General features: G+C 34.9%; 1 protein-coding gene across 9 annotated transcripts in view; it reads right to left on the minus strand.

The window, feature by feature from the left end:
- LOC132133802 (calcium-dependent secretion activator 2-like) overlaps nucleotides 1-15,455 on the minus strand; it is a 173,774-nt gene that overhangs the window by 10,923 nt on the left and 147,396 nt on the right. For 4 of the 9 annotated variants that reach the window (XM_059546785.1, XM_059546786.1, XM_059546789.1 and 1 more), the window contains exons 18-23: nucleotides 10,471-10,627; nucleotides 7,946-8,087; nucleotides 5,798-5,917; nucleotides 2,707-2,862; nucleotides 2,476-2,623; nucleotides 3-17 (exon numbers count right to left, since the gene is read on the minus strand). In XM_059546785.1, the coding sequence (XP_059402768.1) occupies nucleotides 3-17; nucleotides 2,476-2,623; nucleotides 2,707-2,862; nucleotides 5,798-5,917; nucleotides 7,946-8,087; nucleotides 10,471-10,627 (738 nt within the window). The remainder of the gene's footprint in view (nucleotides 1-2; nucleotides 18-2,475; nucleotides 2,624-2,706; nucleotides 2,863-5,797; nucleotides 5,918-7,945; nucleotides 8,088-10,470; nucleotides 10,628-15,455) is intronic. The other 5 variants (XM_059546788.1, XM_059546790.1, XM_059546787.1 and 2 more) reach the window with 3 other exon arrangements.

The raw sequence follows: 15,455 nt of genomic DNA on the forward strand, positions 1-15,455 counted from the left end.
ACCCACTGTTGTTCAACCTTGGGTTCATGCAATAACGTGCAGGACATGCAGGGATGAGTCGAAGAAAGACAATGAACAAAAAGACAAAAAAAAAAAAAACATATTGAATGAAAAGTAATCTAAGAGTTGGTTAATGGACAGCCATCAGATAAATCAAATTAATCTCAAGTATAATTGTGATCATTAATTAGCTAAAAGCTAAAACAGTCATTTATTAAAACAAAAAATAACAAATACAAAAATAAAAGTTTTGTGTGTTTATTGTCTGAATCACTAATTCTGGAGGCAAAACAAAAACAGAAACTACTCAAATGTAAACTATAAGGTACACAAATGTTAACCTTATTCATAGTAAAAATATATATATTTTTTGTGACCTGGGTACCAAAATAAACAAACAAACAAAGAGATACAAACATATTAAACACAATTTAAACCACATTCACAATTTGAAAATGCAGTTTGAAATCAGATTTTCTGCATTAAGTCCAATTCAGATTTAATTTAATTTTCTTCATTGTTCATTATGTGGTGCATGTAATGTCATATAAAATGTGTGATATCTATAACTGTGTCTAAATACTCTTATTTTAAATTGGATTTAAAAACCAATTGGGAGTTGTCTCTAGTGTGAACACATTTTAAGTGAGTCCTAACTGTACTCTCAATCATAATTATCCAATTGAGATCTTTCAAGGATAATTAAAACATCTTTTGCTCTCTGGTCAGAAGCTGACAGAACAATGTTTTGAAAGAGGTGCATTTCTGAAGTCAGTTCACTACAGTTTAAGATGTGCTAAATTACTTTTTTTTTTTTTTTAATAGAAGAAACTACTCTTTAATGAATTGCTATGTGAAATGTTCACACAAAAACAGAAAATTAGATATCTAGACATAACAGAAGCGTGGTTTTTATAAATATGAGAAGCCAGTATAATGATTTGGCTTGTTTGAAATTAAAAAGGCAGCTCTGGGTGTCAGGTTTGGCTGTGGTTTTTACAAGGCCTCTGGAGCAGTGGTTTTCAATCTGTGGTCCGCGGTGGTATTGCAGGTGGGCCGCCAATTATTTTCTGTTCATTTCCAGTCCATTCTAGGGCTGTGCGATTAAAAGAAATCGTCATAAAATCACGATTTGAGCGTGCGCGATTTCTAAATCGCTTTATAGCACGATTTTCTGCGGCCTTGACCTCCCGCAGTATGCTATCCGATCCAATCAGAATGCATTGCGCCTAACACGAGAACAGAGACTGGGCATATGCCTGTAACTCCTTACTCCAGGTTCACACTCTGTCAGTGATGCGCCTTTTTTCCGAGCCCATGTTAACAGATCAGAGCGTTCACACTGCACGCGGTAAAAGGCTAAAAAATAAAAACGTGCGAAAATAATTAATATCTAGTACATGAGCATAGAGAGAGTAGTGAGTGCACAGGATGCAGTTTAAGTGAGAGGAGACACGTTTTAAGTGCGCACACTCTCCGCGCAGAGCAGCGTGTATCTGAGCAAGCACGTCTGGTTTTGTAACAGAGCAAAGGAAATCTGCATGCGAACAGAGAGATTCGCACTCGTGCATTATTTTAATGTGCTTTCGCGTTATATTTATGCGCTCTCGCTGCTGACCGCATACACATACTGTATACACACTGCAAACACCTGAGGCACCGCTACAATTAATGAGCTCTATGAACAATGCATGGCAAAAAAGAAAAAAAAAAGTCCCTGGACACGGGATGTTTTTGCCATAAGTCTATACATTTTGTTACATCTTTACTGTAGTGATAATTTTGACTTAGGTCTGTTCTAGAGACGTTACAACTTTTTGATAAATCTCTAATTTGTTTTCTTTTGGAAATATGTTTCAAATTATTCCTGAATGCAGCTTGTGTGTCACAATCGCAAAATTGATCAAAGAAATCGCTATAGTTTTTTTTTTTTTTTTGTCCATATTGCACAGCCCTAGTTCATTCTATAAATACAGTTATCAATCTAGCTTCTGAGTACTAAGTTATTAACCCAACAATAGCGGGTCAGTTAATTTTTTTGAAGTGGGCCGCGCAAACATGTGTGTTTGGTTGTGTGGGCCGCGAGTTGTAAAAGGTTGGGAACCACTGCTCTAGAGCATAAGGACTTTCTGGTCGAGACTTCTCTCTAGGCAGAAGAAGAGCTGGTAATAATATCGCCCACAGAAAGGAAGCACAAAATGCTTCACACCAACCAATAACACCTGCACAAGTTCAACTCAAAAGCAAGTTTGAAAAAGGAGAAACTGATAAATAGACCTTTGCCAGTTTGACAGCTATTCAAATGGGTGATTACAGTCTAGTAATTCAATGTTCTCCATCTTGTTTTCAACTCCCAATTGCCAATTGAACAGAGACTAGATGTTTTTATGAACACCATAAGTCTCATAAAAAACATCTACTAAGGTGAAGATGAATGTGTCCGTACAGACGAACCCTGATAGGATTGTGACGTACCTCCTGACCTTGGTCAAGAACACAGAGCTTGGAGCACTGCTTCTTGGCATCCATGAGAACATTGAACATTGTGCACACAGACAAGGGGATGCGGAAATCAGTCGACTTGCAAGATTTCTGCATTTTAGAGTCAAAGGCAGCTTTGGTCCTAGACATCAGAGATGGAGAAATCAGTTACATGAAGCCCCTGTCTTTAAAATGAATGCCATTATTAGTCCTTAAATAGCTGACCTTTTGACACAAGCCTCCATCATATCACTAGCCATCAGTTTGAGCCTCTGCTCCAGATGTTTGGCGAACTCCGGCTCTGGCCAGTGCAGGTCCATCACGAACATCTGAAGAGCATCCAGCTTCCAGAATAGATCTTCTGATGTGGCCGAGCCATTACTGAGGAAAACAGAAATAGTGACATGTCAGCACATGCTTGAACTAAAAGCCGAAAAAAAAAAACATTTCCCACAGAAAATACATTACAAATCTTAAAAAGAGGAAAGAAACATGCAAAACTAAGGTATGAATGCCAAGGTCAAAGTACTTTGACACTTTATAATAAAATAAATGACTTGGAAGACCATGCAAGACAGATGTCAATTCAACTATCAACATATATGATATCACAGTTTTGTGGCATTTCTAACAATTTGAATGCCTATGAATTAACAATTTATTGCATTATTTAATATATTGTTTGTCTTAAGATTACATGATGACTGACAGACAGAACAAAAGTAATGAATACAGCTGGCCAGAAACATTAATCTTTAGGTCTTTTATCATTTGATTCATTTCAGGTGTCTAAATTTATTATAGAATTATAAAATTGCAGTTATTATATAACTTATAAAATAGCAGTATATAAATATTATAATTAATGAAGTTCATATATATAAACAATTATTTATAATACTTTAAATAAAAAGAATGTTTTATATTTGAAATGGTAATTTACCCCTTAATATTTTTAGTCTTAAATAGCTAATATATTAATTTAAAATCTTATGTATAATACATTATAAGTATATTAATATTAGTCTTATAATTAATATATTAATATCAAATATTCTTTATATTATTATAATGATTAAAATCATTCTAACAAAATTCTATTTTAGAATTATCATTTTATTATAACATACTAAAATATTAAATTTGAATACTTTATTAATTATTAACTTATTCACATATTTTAGATTATATTAAATTTAACATATTCTATAAAATGAACATTTTGTAATTAATATATATTTGACATTAATATTAATATTTTACATGATCTCATATGTCACATTACTGTAACCCCTACACATATTTCTCACTTGAATACAAATGTCTGATAAATCGATTCATATAAATGCACTTTCTAAAGGGTTCAGAGACTCGAAAAGGGGAACGGAGGACTTGACTGTCTGTCTAAGAGTGGTTGTTCCAAAGCTGCAGGAAGTCAAGATTGACAGCAATTTCCACTGATGTTGTGTGCGACTCCGCTGGGTTCTAATGGACTCAGGAGATCTTAGCCAATCGAGACAGATGGAGCGGCACTGCTGTGTCAACTAGTCGACATAGCAACGCGCAGCCGCAAGCAGAACACCTAAAAAAGGCCACTCGTTCCGCTCGCTGTTAAAAGACTGTTACCTTCACAAGTGGCGGTCCGGGAAAATAAATCGTTTGGCAAAGTCCACTGTGCAATTAAAAGGGGCGAGCACAAGCTCCCACTTGATTAATTAGTGGCGGTACGGTCCGTAAGGGCCCCCTCGGGGGTCCGCGCCTCCGCCTCGAGCTCGAGTGAGCAAAGGAAAGAGGCAGGGTGAACAAATGGACGAGTTTCTCGCCTGATGAAGAGACTCCCCCGGGGGAGAACACAAAGTTCTCGCCGAATCTAACAAGCAGCTAACCACAGAGTCCCCTCGGACAGACACCCACAGGACTACACCCACTACAGACACTGTTTCAGGCCTGAAAGCTGGTGTGCTTTTACAGTTCACACTCTTTAGGCTAATTGAGATGGATGTAATTTAACTTTCCGACATTATTTAGGCTCTCGTAGCTGTCAGACGTTCTCTTGTAGAGCAAGGCTGTTTACATCTCCGCCCGGATGAAGGTGTTTGAAACGGTGTATGAGGCCACTATACTACAGCCTTACTCTGATAACCCCCGATGGTAGAGAGAAAATAGTGTTGTGTTTATCGTCGCATGCTCACAGCGGGTTTAAACGCTCGCAGATTGAACCCATGATACCTGGGTGCTCCGCATGTAAGAGAAAAATGAGTTTATGGAGACTTGGCTGTCCATGTGAATCATCTTACAAACAGGTTTCTATAAATTTGTCTGTCTGTCATAATACAAACACAACACCAAACACAAGCATGTGATGAGCTCACTGGTGCTCACAAAATATCTGGCAAATTAATGCCTTGTCCAAATGCATAACTGTGTTAAATTTAACCAATGAATCACACAACAAAAAGCCACACAGCAGCTCCCAAAAATGATCAGTTACCAAGCCACTTTGGCACAAAACGCAGTAAAATGATCAACACAACACCAACATTTTCAAGCAATCACGTCACAGACGGGATCAATACACTCTGATGGGGATGGGGATGGGAATCCTAAACAATTTAATGATTCAGATTCTAAACAAATGATTCTGGTCCCAAGAATGATTCTTTTGAGCTTTTGGAGGAGCCCAATGTCTTATAAATGGCCTTAGCTATATAAAAACAAACTAGCTCATTTTTTATTCAAGTGTCAATTTTAAACACAATAAGGAAAGAAGCAATTTCAGTAGAAATGAGGTAAAAGAAAAAGCTAATTCATACAGTTCACTCACTTGGTCTAGACTAAACATGACTACATTAAAAAGAACTAACTCATGAGAATCACAAACAAACGTTTTATTATCGTATATTATCATATAAGTGCATCAATTTATGGCCCCTGAATTATTAAGATCAGATTGGTATTTTATAAAACAGCTAGACAGACAGGAGACACATCATAACAGTCATGCAATGGATGCAGTTTATGGGTTCTGAAATTGGAAGTGTGACTGATTGTACTAAAAATTATTATTTAATGAATTACATTTAACTCACAAATGCTTATTATAGCAATAACTGAGCTTCATCAGACCAACAAATGAAAGCATAATTTGGCTTATTTACCACTAGGCTGCATTACAAATGCATATTCCACACTATCTTTCCCATGATTTAAATATATTTGAATAGTTGTAAGGCTTGCGTTCCGTATGTTTTCTGGCTATAATAAGCATATGTCAAGAGCAGTAAGCAGTGACGGCGCCCAGCTGGCCCATACACACGTGCTGTCACACTGCGGCCCCATCCAGGAAGGGGCTGAGAAGCTGGGCATCTGAGGGAGGTTAAGAGGCAGGTTGGGAACCCTGGGCAGTGGAACACTTGGCAGATTGTTGGTGATGGTCCTGCCAGAGATCAGAGAGCAAAAGAGCAGAAAGCCCTGAGAGGAAGCTGACAATAAGACAAAAGAGCAGAATAACCAGCAGCTGACTGATGAATCATTCTGAGGCGTCGAACGCTCACTGACAGGAAAGAAATGCACCTTAGCTGGAGAAGATGGCATGCTTAATGAGACGCAAATGAAGACGGCATACAGTCAGTCCAATGTCATGTTGTAAGCGTCATGTTCAGTTTGGAGCCGCCAGATATAGAAACCCTAGATATAAAATACTTTTTGTCTTTCAATGTGTAAAAACATAACTAGAATAGATAGCAGCTAACATTTCTGAAAAGTTCATGTCTACTTTGTGGTAAAGAAAAGTAGAGTTAAAGCTTCAATTAAAAATAAATAAATAAATAAATAAATAAATAAATAAATAAATAAAGTAATTGTATATATATATATATATATATATATATATATATATATATATATATATATATATATATATATATATATATATAGTAGAGACCAAAAGTTTGGACACACCTTCTCATTCAAAGAGTTTTCTTTATTTTCATGACTATGAAAATTGTAGAGTCACACTGAAGGCATCAAGGGCTATTTGACCAAGAAGGAGAGTGATGGGGTGCTGCGCCAGATGACCTGGCCTCCACAGTCACCGGACCTGAACCCAATCGAGATGGTTTAAGGGTGAGCTGGACCGCAGACAGAAGGCAAAAGGGCCAACAAGTGCTAAGCATCTCTCTGGGAACTCCTTCAAGACTGTTGGAAGAGCATTTCAGGTGACTACCTCTTGAAGCTCATCAAGAGAATGCCAAGAGTGTGCAAAGCAGTAATCAAAGCAAAAGGTGGCTACTTTGAAGAACCTAGAATATGACATATTTTCAGTTGTTTCACACTTTTTTGTTATGTATATAATTCCATACATAATTCCACATGTGTTAATTCATAGTTTTGATGCCTTCAGTGTGAATCTACAATTTTCATAGTCATGAAAATAAAGAAAACTCTTTGAATGAGAAGGTGTGTCCAAACTTTTGGTCTGAACTGTATATATATATATATATATATATATATATATATATATATATATATATATATATATATATATAACAATTAATATTAATTTTATTATGTAATATTATTATTATTTTAATTGCTTACAAATGATTATTCAAGAGTTAAAGCTTCAGTAATACTAATATATGATAACAACAAAAATAACAACAATAACACCTATTATTATGTAATTATGTATTATTATTTTTATTGCTTACAAATGATTGTGTTAAAATGTCAGTAATTATTAAAAACAACTCATTATTTTTAGTAATTATTTGTATTATTATTTAGATTATAAATGATTAATATTTACATGTTATTTACAATAATAATAAAGTAATAATAATAAGAACTATAGATGTTAGAACTATAATAATAATTACAAAAATAAATAGGTAATTATTATTATTATTAAGAAGAAGAAACCCTATATTGTTTTGATTAGGTCAGAGGAAATTAAAGGCAAATTATTATTATGAGTATTACTATGACTTTTCACATTAAATCACAGGGGACATTGGGATTCCAAACATAAAAACAGTAAAGTCATTCTCATTAGAACATGATCATACGATCTTATGTAACGTCTAATTTTCACAGCCAATGTTTTCTTAAGTTTTGCATGCACAGGAAATTGATTAGTCCATGGAATGATCACAGGACCACACGTTCACAGCCTTGTTTTCATTCACATCAAATTAAATAAGATGAGAATCAACAGGCAACTGTGAAGTGAATCAGAGAAGTACAAAGCATTAATGGAAAAGGATGAGGACAATCTTTGAGGCTTTATTTTTTCACCTCTCCCCCATCATCTTTCCAGTTTCTGAAACATGAACAATTTAATTTGTTTGCTAGAAACAGCCCGACACCATTCGCCTAAATTCAAGAAGAATCAATCAACAAGAAGACATACTTATCAAAATGACATTGTACTCCAATGGCTTGACATTAAATGTGCTCTTACTTCACAGACTGCCACGTCTCCTGCTCAAAGCCGCGATGAATGGACTGAGCTATCGACGACTCCATCAGGTCAATGTAGCGCACCACCAGAGGGATGTACAGGTCCTGGAGGTGCTTATGGAACGTTCCATTGCACAGGTGAGCTGGAGAACATGAAGGACAAATTAAGATTTACAATATATTGACTGATGTGCAACTTATTGCATATTACCATGCAAAATATTGTGAGCAATGCCATCCACCTTATTGTTCATGTAAGAGCAGACGAGGCCATTTGTAAATTTAATGCATCTGGCTTCTGGTGTATCATATATTATTTTAATTTATTATCTTAATTATGAACAAACTGGTTTGTAGTGCAAACAGTTTTGACCTTTACTGCACTTTGATATTCTTCTCATTATTTCCATACAGCGGCTAATGAACCGAAACACAAAAAAAAACAAAAAAAAAAAACAAAAACAAAGGATTCCACAATAGCATTTCTATGACTTTCCAAAAGAGGAAAGAATTATGATTAAGTTGGTCAGAAGAGAGAACGATGAAAGAAATGTACTGTCACTCCCTCAGAAATCCATTTTTAAAACAGTTAATAATGAACTAGTTTTCTGTAATTTAATATTGAGGCATGGTGTTATAAATGTACATTATTATTTTTTTAATTAACAAACATTAAAAATATGAAATACGTTTCTTCATTCATATTAATTGATCACGTTTTTCACCAAAGTTACATACTTTTCTTATTTGTGAAATCATTTTTCTACGGCCCTATGTTATTGGCACTTCCTTCTCATTTCAAGTTAATTGCATACAGCCTGAAAAATAATTAGTTGTGCCAGTTTACCTCCTATCTTTCCACAGTGAGGAAAGACAACATACTGTATATAAAGAGTGGCACATCTTACCCCACTCTCCTGGACGAATAAATGCACTCAATGTAATTAAAGCACACAGAAGGAAACGGGGGTCTGATAGAGAGAGAGAGAGAGAGAGATGCATGTCTCCTCAGGCATCATTAAGTGTAATTCCCCTCTCTCTGTTCTTCATCATTAACACTAGTCTTTTTATTCTCATGGGTGTTTGAGCTCATTTCCCAACCATTTAACAATGATGAAACTCATTTGAGCATTTAGTGCCAATGTCACATTCATTTTTTTGTCATGTGCACACACAAAAATCTGTAAAAAGCATGCACAACTGAAATGAATCCCTGTCTGAAATCAGGAACATTTTAGATTTTATCCGTAAATATCCAAGTGTTATCTGCTAACTAACAGTCTCATTTGGTTGCTCTAATGCTTTGAAATAACATCTGATTAATTAAAATGTTTAAAAACTTGAGATTTTTGCATTTTCGCAACAACTATTTTAATTGTCCAAAATAATGCTACTTTATTCCACCGATCTGAATTTGATCATTCACTCAATTCAAAACATCTCATTCAGCTAAGAACTTCATCACATTAAGTCTCTAATTGTTTGGATAAAATGTAATTCCTTTTTATATTGCTCAATGAACATTTTTTACTTTTGTGTCTAATATTTCAGAAACATTTCATGTGTACTTCATGAACAATTATTAGATACCCTCCTGATAATGACACTGTCATGATGAACCAGAGAAATTATTCATTATTCTGTCATTATTCACTAAAAAAACTCACCAAGGCTGGATTTATTTGTTCAAAAACACAGTAATAATGCTTTATATAAGTACAACATAAGTTTGAGTAAATGATGACAAAATAGGAATTTCTGGGTGAATTATTCCTTTTTAATACTTTTAATACCAATTTAAACAGACAAATGTAAAATATTTTTTTCCATTACAATTCTACCTTTGCGATTAAAAGAGATTCATTTACGGAGATTAATTTAATGAGAACAGGGCAGAGGGAAGCAATACGACTGGATCTTCTACAAGCAAGTTCATATATGAAACAGTGTGGGAGTTCTCTATATCTTTTTGCCAACTGTCTGTGTTATTAGAGGCTGCCATTTCCATTGTCATGCTCTCTAGATAACCGACCGTATTCCAAATCAACTGCTGTTTGAACGAGACGGTAAAGCAAGTCTCTGTATCAGCGTCACAAATGTCATGCAAAACAATCTTTATAACTTCAACTTGGCTCTAGCTGCTGTTCTATCAATAGACCAAAAGCATAATTAACTTCATGTTGTGAAGTACTCGAAACTGTTATACAGAAAATGTCTTATTGTTTACGAGAGATACCAGTGCTGAGGATATGTCAGACACTCTGGGATTTGCAAAAACAGATTCAGGTATTTGGCCTGGCGAAATGGAGATAATTTACCCTCCATTGCCACTAACCGATCCCACTGTATATCTAATTAGTGTGTTGACAGTAACAGAGCACAGCATGTTAACCTGCTCGCCTAACGAGTATTGTTTGCCAAAGCGACACTGGTGTTAATGAGCACGCTTAGTAGTGAGAACATGTGAGCAGAACTTTGGACAAATGCGAGCGGAAGGGGGGAGAAAGAAAGATTGACAGTACACACGGTCAGTTCGGAGGAAGTTGTTGAGCAGCTGAAAGAGGGGGAAACTGTCCCAGGAGTCCTGCGGCTGGACGGCCAACGCCGTGTCCATGTCCACCGTGTACAGAGACAGGAAGGTCTCGGCGTGCTCCCCCATCGCTTCTGGCCACCAGGAAAAGGCCTGCAAAATACAGACGCACATGAACAGGTACAGTGTGTGTGTTATATTAGAGTGATTCTTCAGTTAGGACACCTTTGATTGTTTTATCAGGTTATTTTAGGATCATTGATATGCTATTAGTATATCAAGGCTATTATAGTTTTATTATTCTAGTTAATTGATTTTATTTTCATATTTTCTGTTGTCAGAAAATGTCAAATGATCCTTCAGAAATCAACCTAATATGCTGATTTGGTGCTCAAGAAACATTTATTATATCATCAATATTGAAAGCAGTTGTGCTGCTTAATATTTCTGTGAAAACGGTGATGCATACATTTTAGAGAATGTTTTAGTTATTTTGTTTGTCATTTTGATTTGTTTATTAATATTTATTTATTAGTTTGAGTTATATTAGTACTTCATGTGAAACTAAATAAAATTGAGAAATGCTACCCAGGCAATTAAGAGATATAAAATAAATGTTAATTTTGTATCTTTATTTATTTCGATACTTTATTTCAATTTATATTTTTTCAAAGATGTATTTATTTATTTTTAATGGTTTTAGTTTTAGTTAACTATGATAACTCTCCCTGGAACAAAAATCTGATCCTGCTTTAATTGGGCATCAATTTTTTTCCTTTCAGTTTTTAGCAAAATCTTGTTAAGTCTTTGACTTGTGAAAACCACAAGAGAGCTGTCAATTAACATTTGATTGAAAAAAAAAAAAAAAGTTAAAATTCTCTATTTGGTACAATCAAATTATACACAAATCACAAAATTAATTAAAAAATATAATTATGAGCTCTCACGTTTTCTTTTCTTTTTTTGTGCAAAGAAGAAACTTCCCTGATTGTAATATTTTTATACATTTATTATAGAAGGGAAATTACAATGTCTGAATGGAGGAAACTTGTAAAAATGCAACCTTTTAATTATCTCTAAAAATCAAGAAAAATTAAAGAGACATAGAAATAAATTAATGAATAAATGTAAAAACTGAAATGTTTTTTTATAAATGCATTCTTTCTTAAAATCATCCTAATAGACATAAAGGCTCCTCTAATAAGAACAGAATCAACCATTACTACCTGAAAAATGCTAGAAATATGCTACACATTCTATGCATGTGCAAACACACGATCACAGACAATAATGCCAAACGGCAGTGTTATAACAGGGAGACAATACTGAGAGCTAAACATGGTATACTTGGATACTGAAAACAAAGCTCAATGAAACATGGAAATGATCAAACTAAAGCCAGTAGAAGTCAAGCAATACAATGATGGGACCTTGAAAACAAGCACACAAAGATTGAGATAAATACAGCGAGAACAGAAGGTTGATCTGTGCCTACATGCTTGCTTGCTTGCTTTTTTAAAGTGTTACTTCTAAACACTCTATGAACAAGTTTGAAAAAAAAACCCAACTTTAAGTACTATACTTCGATGTGTTTGATCAAACATTATTTGTGCTACAGATAAGAAAAAAAGGAAAAGAAAAAAAGAAAGTTTTGCTAGTACTTTTCTAAGCAGTCCCCCCTTCCCAGTTATCACTTGGCACACTGAAAAAAATGGGTTTATCATTTACTTTGAATACATTTTTCACTTTGAAATTGAAATTTTGATGTAAAAGGACTGAAATAGTATTTTCTTGTAAAATGTGTTGCAAAATTTTTTTATTTTACAACTTCAAAAAATAATTCTTTATAGTGTACATGCAAAATAGATGCAGAAATTACATCATAAAATTTTCACAGAAATCTCATGTCTACTATCAATAGTGTAGCAATCACTTAAAATCCAAGCTGCTTTCTATTGGTCAATGCTGCAAATTCACAAGACCATCTTTAACCTGATGCAGTGGCGGATCTAGAAAAATATTGATGGGGTGGCGAGAAGGGGGCAGGAATTTCTGAGGGGTGGCAACATATGGCAGACGTATATACAAGTGCTGGTCATAAAATTAGAATATCATTAAAAAATTGACTTATTTCACTAATTCCATTCAAAAAGTGAAACTTGTATATTATATTCATTCATTACACACAGACTGATATATTATTTCTTCGCATGTGAAATAAATCAACGTTTTGATGATATTCTAATTATATGATCAGCACCAGTATACTGAATTTAGTCACAGTTATCACAGTTTGATGATAAATAGTATATGTACACACTACAAAAGGGTACAGGCTGTCATTTACAAACTTAATCTCATGCAATCAATGTCTTGCATTTGAAACAGTTCATATAAGGAATAAGTGAACATACAATGTGATCTCACTTAATAGGAGACAGAAGTGTGATAGAAGTAAGGGGCGTTATCACAGGAGAGGCATTAAGGTTAAGACACAGGTGATGAGTGGCAGATGTGTGAGAGGGGAAGCAAACTGTTTAGCTGAAAATAATAATAAATAAACATTATACAAATGTACTTTTAGAAATTGTTTTTGAAAAATATGGTGTTATTGTTTTGGCAAGTTTCAATTAAAACATCTAGGAAAACGTGTGTGATATTCCTTTAAAATACACACTGTACACACTGAGTGCTCATTGTATTTAACATGTAATGACGTGTATAACAACACTTTTTAGACACCAGTCCATATCGAGATTTGATTAAATGTACAGCCTACTTTTTATTTATTCATTCAAAAATGGCCGAATTCGTGACGTTCTGCTTTATACAGCAGAACGTCAGTGACTGAATTCCACGATTCAATCCGTGACGCTTCGCAAACACAGACGGGGTGATTTTATGAATGAAAGTGTGAAAGTTCTGGCACAAAACGAAGTTATGTATCCTCGCGCTTTTTAAAAGTAGGCAACGTATCACGTATTAGACTACACAACTATGCTAGAACTGTGCTTTCATTATAGCTTAATTTCTTGATAGATCCATTTTTACCTCTTTCCTCCTGTGTCTCCTGACTCTCCTCGCGACTCCAGGTTCACACGCTTCGCGCGCACTTTTTTTTGTTTTCCAAACAAATCAGTCTTTTGCCGCTCTGGCGCACTCTCGTGCTGCAGCATTCACTGCAGTCGGACATTGGAGATTCGCGCTCGTAAATTTTCAAATTGGCCATAACTTTTAATTCGTTGCTGCCAACTGGGGTGGCAGCATAGGTGGCAAGGCTTTCTTTTAGGGTGGCATTTGCCATCCTATGCCACACCGGTAGATCCGCCCCTGATCTGATGTGTAATCGGCAGGGGGAAATTTTTCGTTCTTGCATTAAATTTATGATTGAATTGATGAAATGACTGGACTTCACCTGCAAAATTTTGCAGAGCAACTTTAAATTTGAATGCAATTTTCCACTAAAGAAGGTATTATCCATATTTAGGATAATATAATATAATATAATTGATAAACTGATTTTTTAATTACTAGCAATTTTTTTCATCCTCAACCCCACCCACCCAGTGTAGTTTATACTATGGGAAACAGATGAATAAGACCACCTGATGAACTGGAAATGACATCTGAATATCAATTTCAACCTCTTTTACATACATAAACATTCAACATATTTAAATGTGGAAGGTAACAATTACATGCACATAAAATCAAGTATGTATATTTTTAAACCATTCCACATTTGTAAAAGGGTACTATAGAAAGTAGAAAGTAGCTGAATACTGCTATTGAAAAAGCTAAAGTTCAAAAAAGAACAATTAGCCATCCACGTGTCTTTTATGGTCGACTGCAGCAGACCAGAGCCGTTAAATCCTGCTGAATTCTCCTGAGAAAAGGGAAAAATTCATTGCCGTCAACCTACATTGTGTCGAGCTCTTTATTGTCTGCCAGTATGTGCACTGAAGGCCCTTCTGAAAAGATCCAAGTCTATCAATGCATTTCTCTCTTTGCATTCTTCCACAGGCTGATTCCTGGGGATGGCTGCAGCTAACTTAATTGAGTGCCCGTCAAAGAAAGCCACTCCATGTTGTCTTGTATTCTTTACGCTGGCGTGCGAGCCAAGAACTTTCTGTCCAAAGCAGTCAGCGTTGAGCAATATAGGGATAAAAGTGCAATCAGTCACGGTGAAGAATATGTGGTGATGAGGAGAATGCTGACTTATTGAAGAGTGCTATTGTGTATGTATCCGTGTGTGTGTGTGAACGTCAATCTTGTCTGACTTCATGTTTTACAGTCACTGGCCTTGAGGGAACTTGTCTTCAGGGCTTTTAGAGGCAGGTTTTGAACAGCATAGAGCTGGCATGCAGAAAAACAAGCCGTTCACCGCTGTATGTGTTTCAATTTAAAACATACTCGAAAACTCATTTCACAATTTAACTTAAAAAATATATTTTTAATAACTAGACTGGGCTCTTTTTTGTTGCTTCTGTGAATGGGTCTGGATTGTTGGCTAGTGAGTTAAACTAGTCAAACTGAAAAATATGTTTTGCACATTCTTACTTCATAGCTTTCTGCCTTATTTCATCAAGTAACTGACATTACAGATTGAAATGTTATCTCAAAATGTCCTTTCAAGAAGTTACAATAAAAAAAAAAAAATGAGATAGTAGGTCTCATTTATAATAATTGTGTACAAATGTTCAAATTGATTTATGTTTGCAGGAAGGTTTTCCAATAAACTTGAAACCAGATCCACAACATGTGCGTACACACATCAGTTCTTATCCTAGTTATAATTTCTATAGTTGATAATTAGCATAATACACACTCAAACATCTCAATATAAAGGCTTTCTTAAAAATGCATGTGATTTGGTGCATTTATATGCAGCATTACTTAATATTTATATTAAATATAAATATTGCATAACCTATGAATATAAATATTTTGAAAATATAAAATAACTAAAAATATCTTATAA

Source organism: Carassius carassius, chromosome 50, assembly GCF_963082965.1.
Source record: "Carassius carassius chromosome 50, fCarCar2.1, whole genome shotgun sequence".
In the NCBI taxonomy this organism is placed as follows: Eukaryota; Metazoa; Chordata; class Actinopteri; order Cypriniformes; family Cyprinidae; genus Carassius; species Carassius carassius.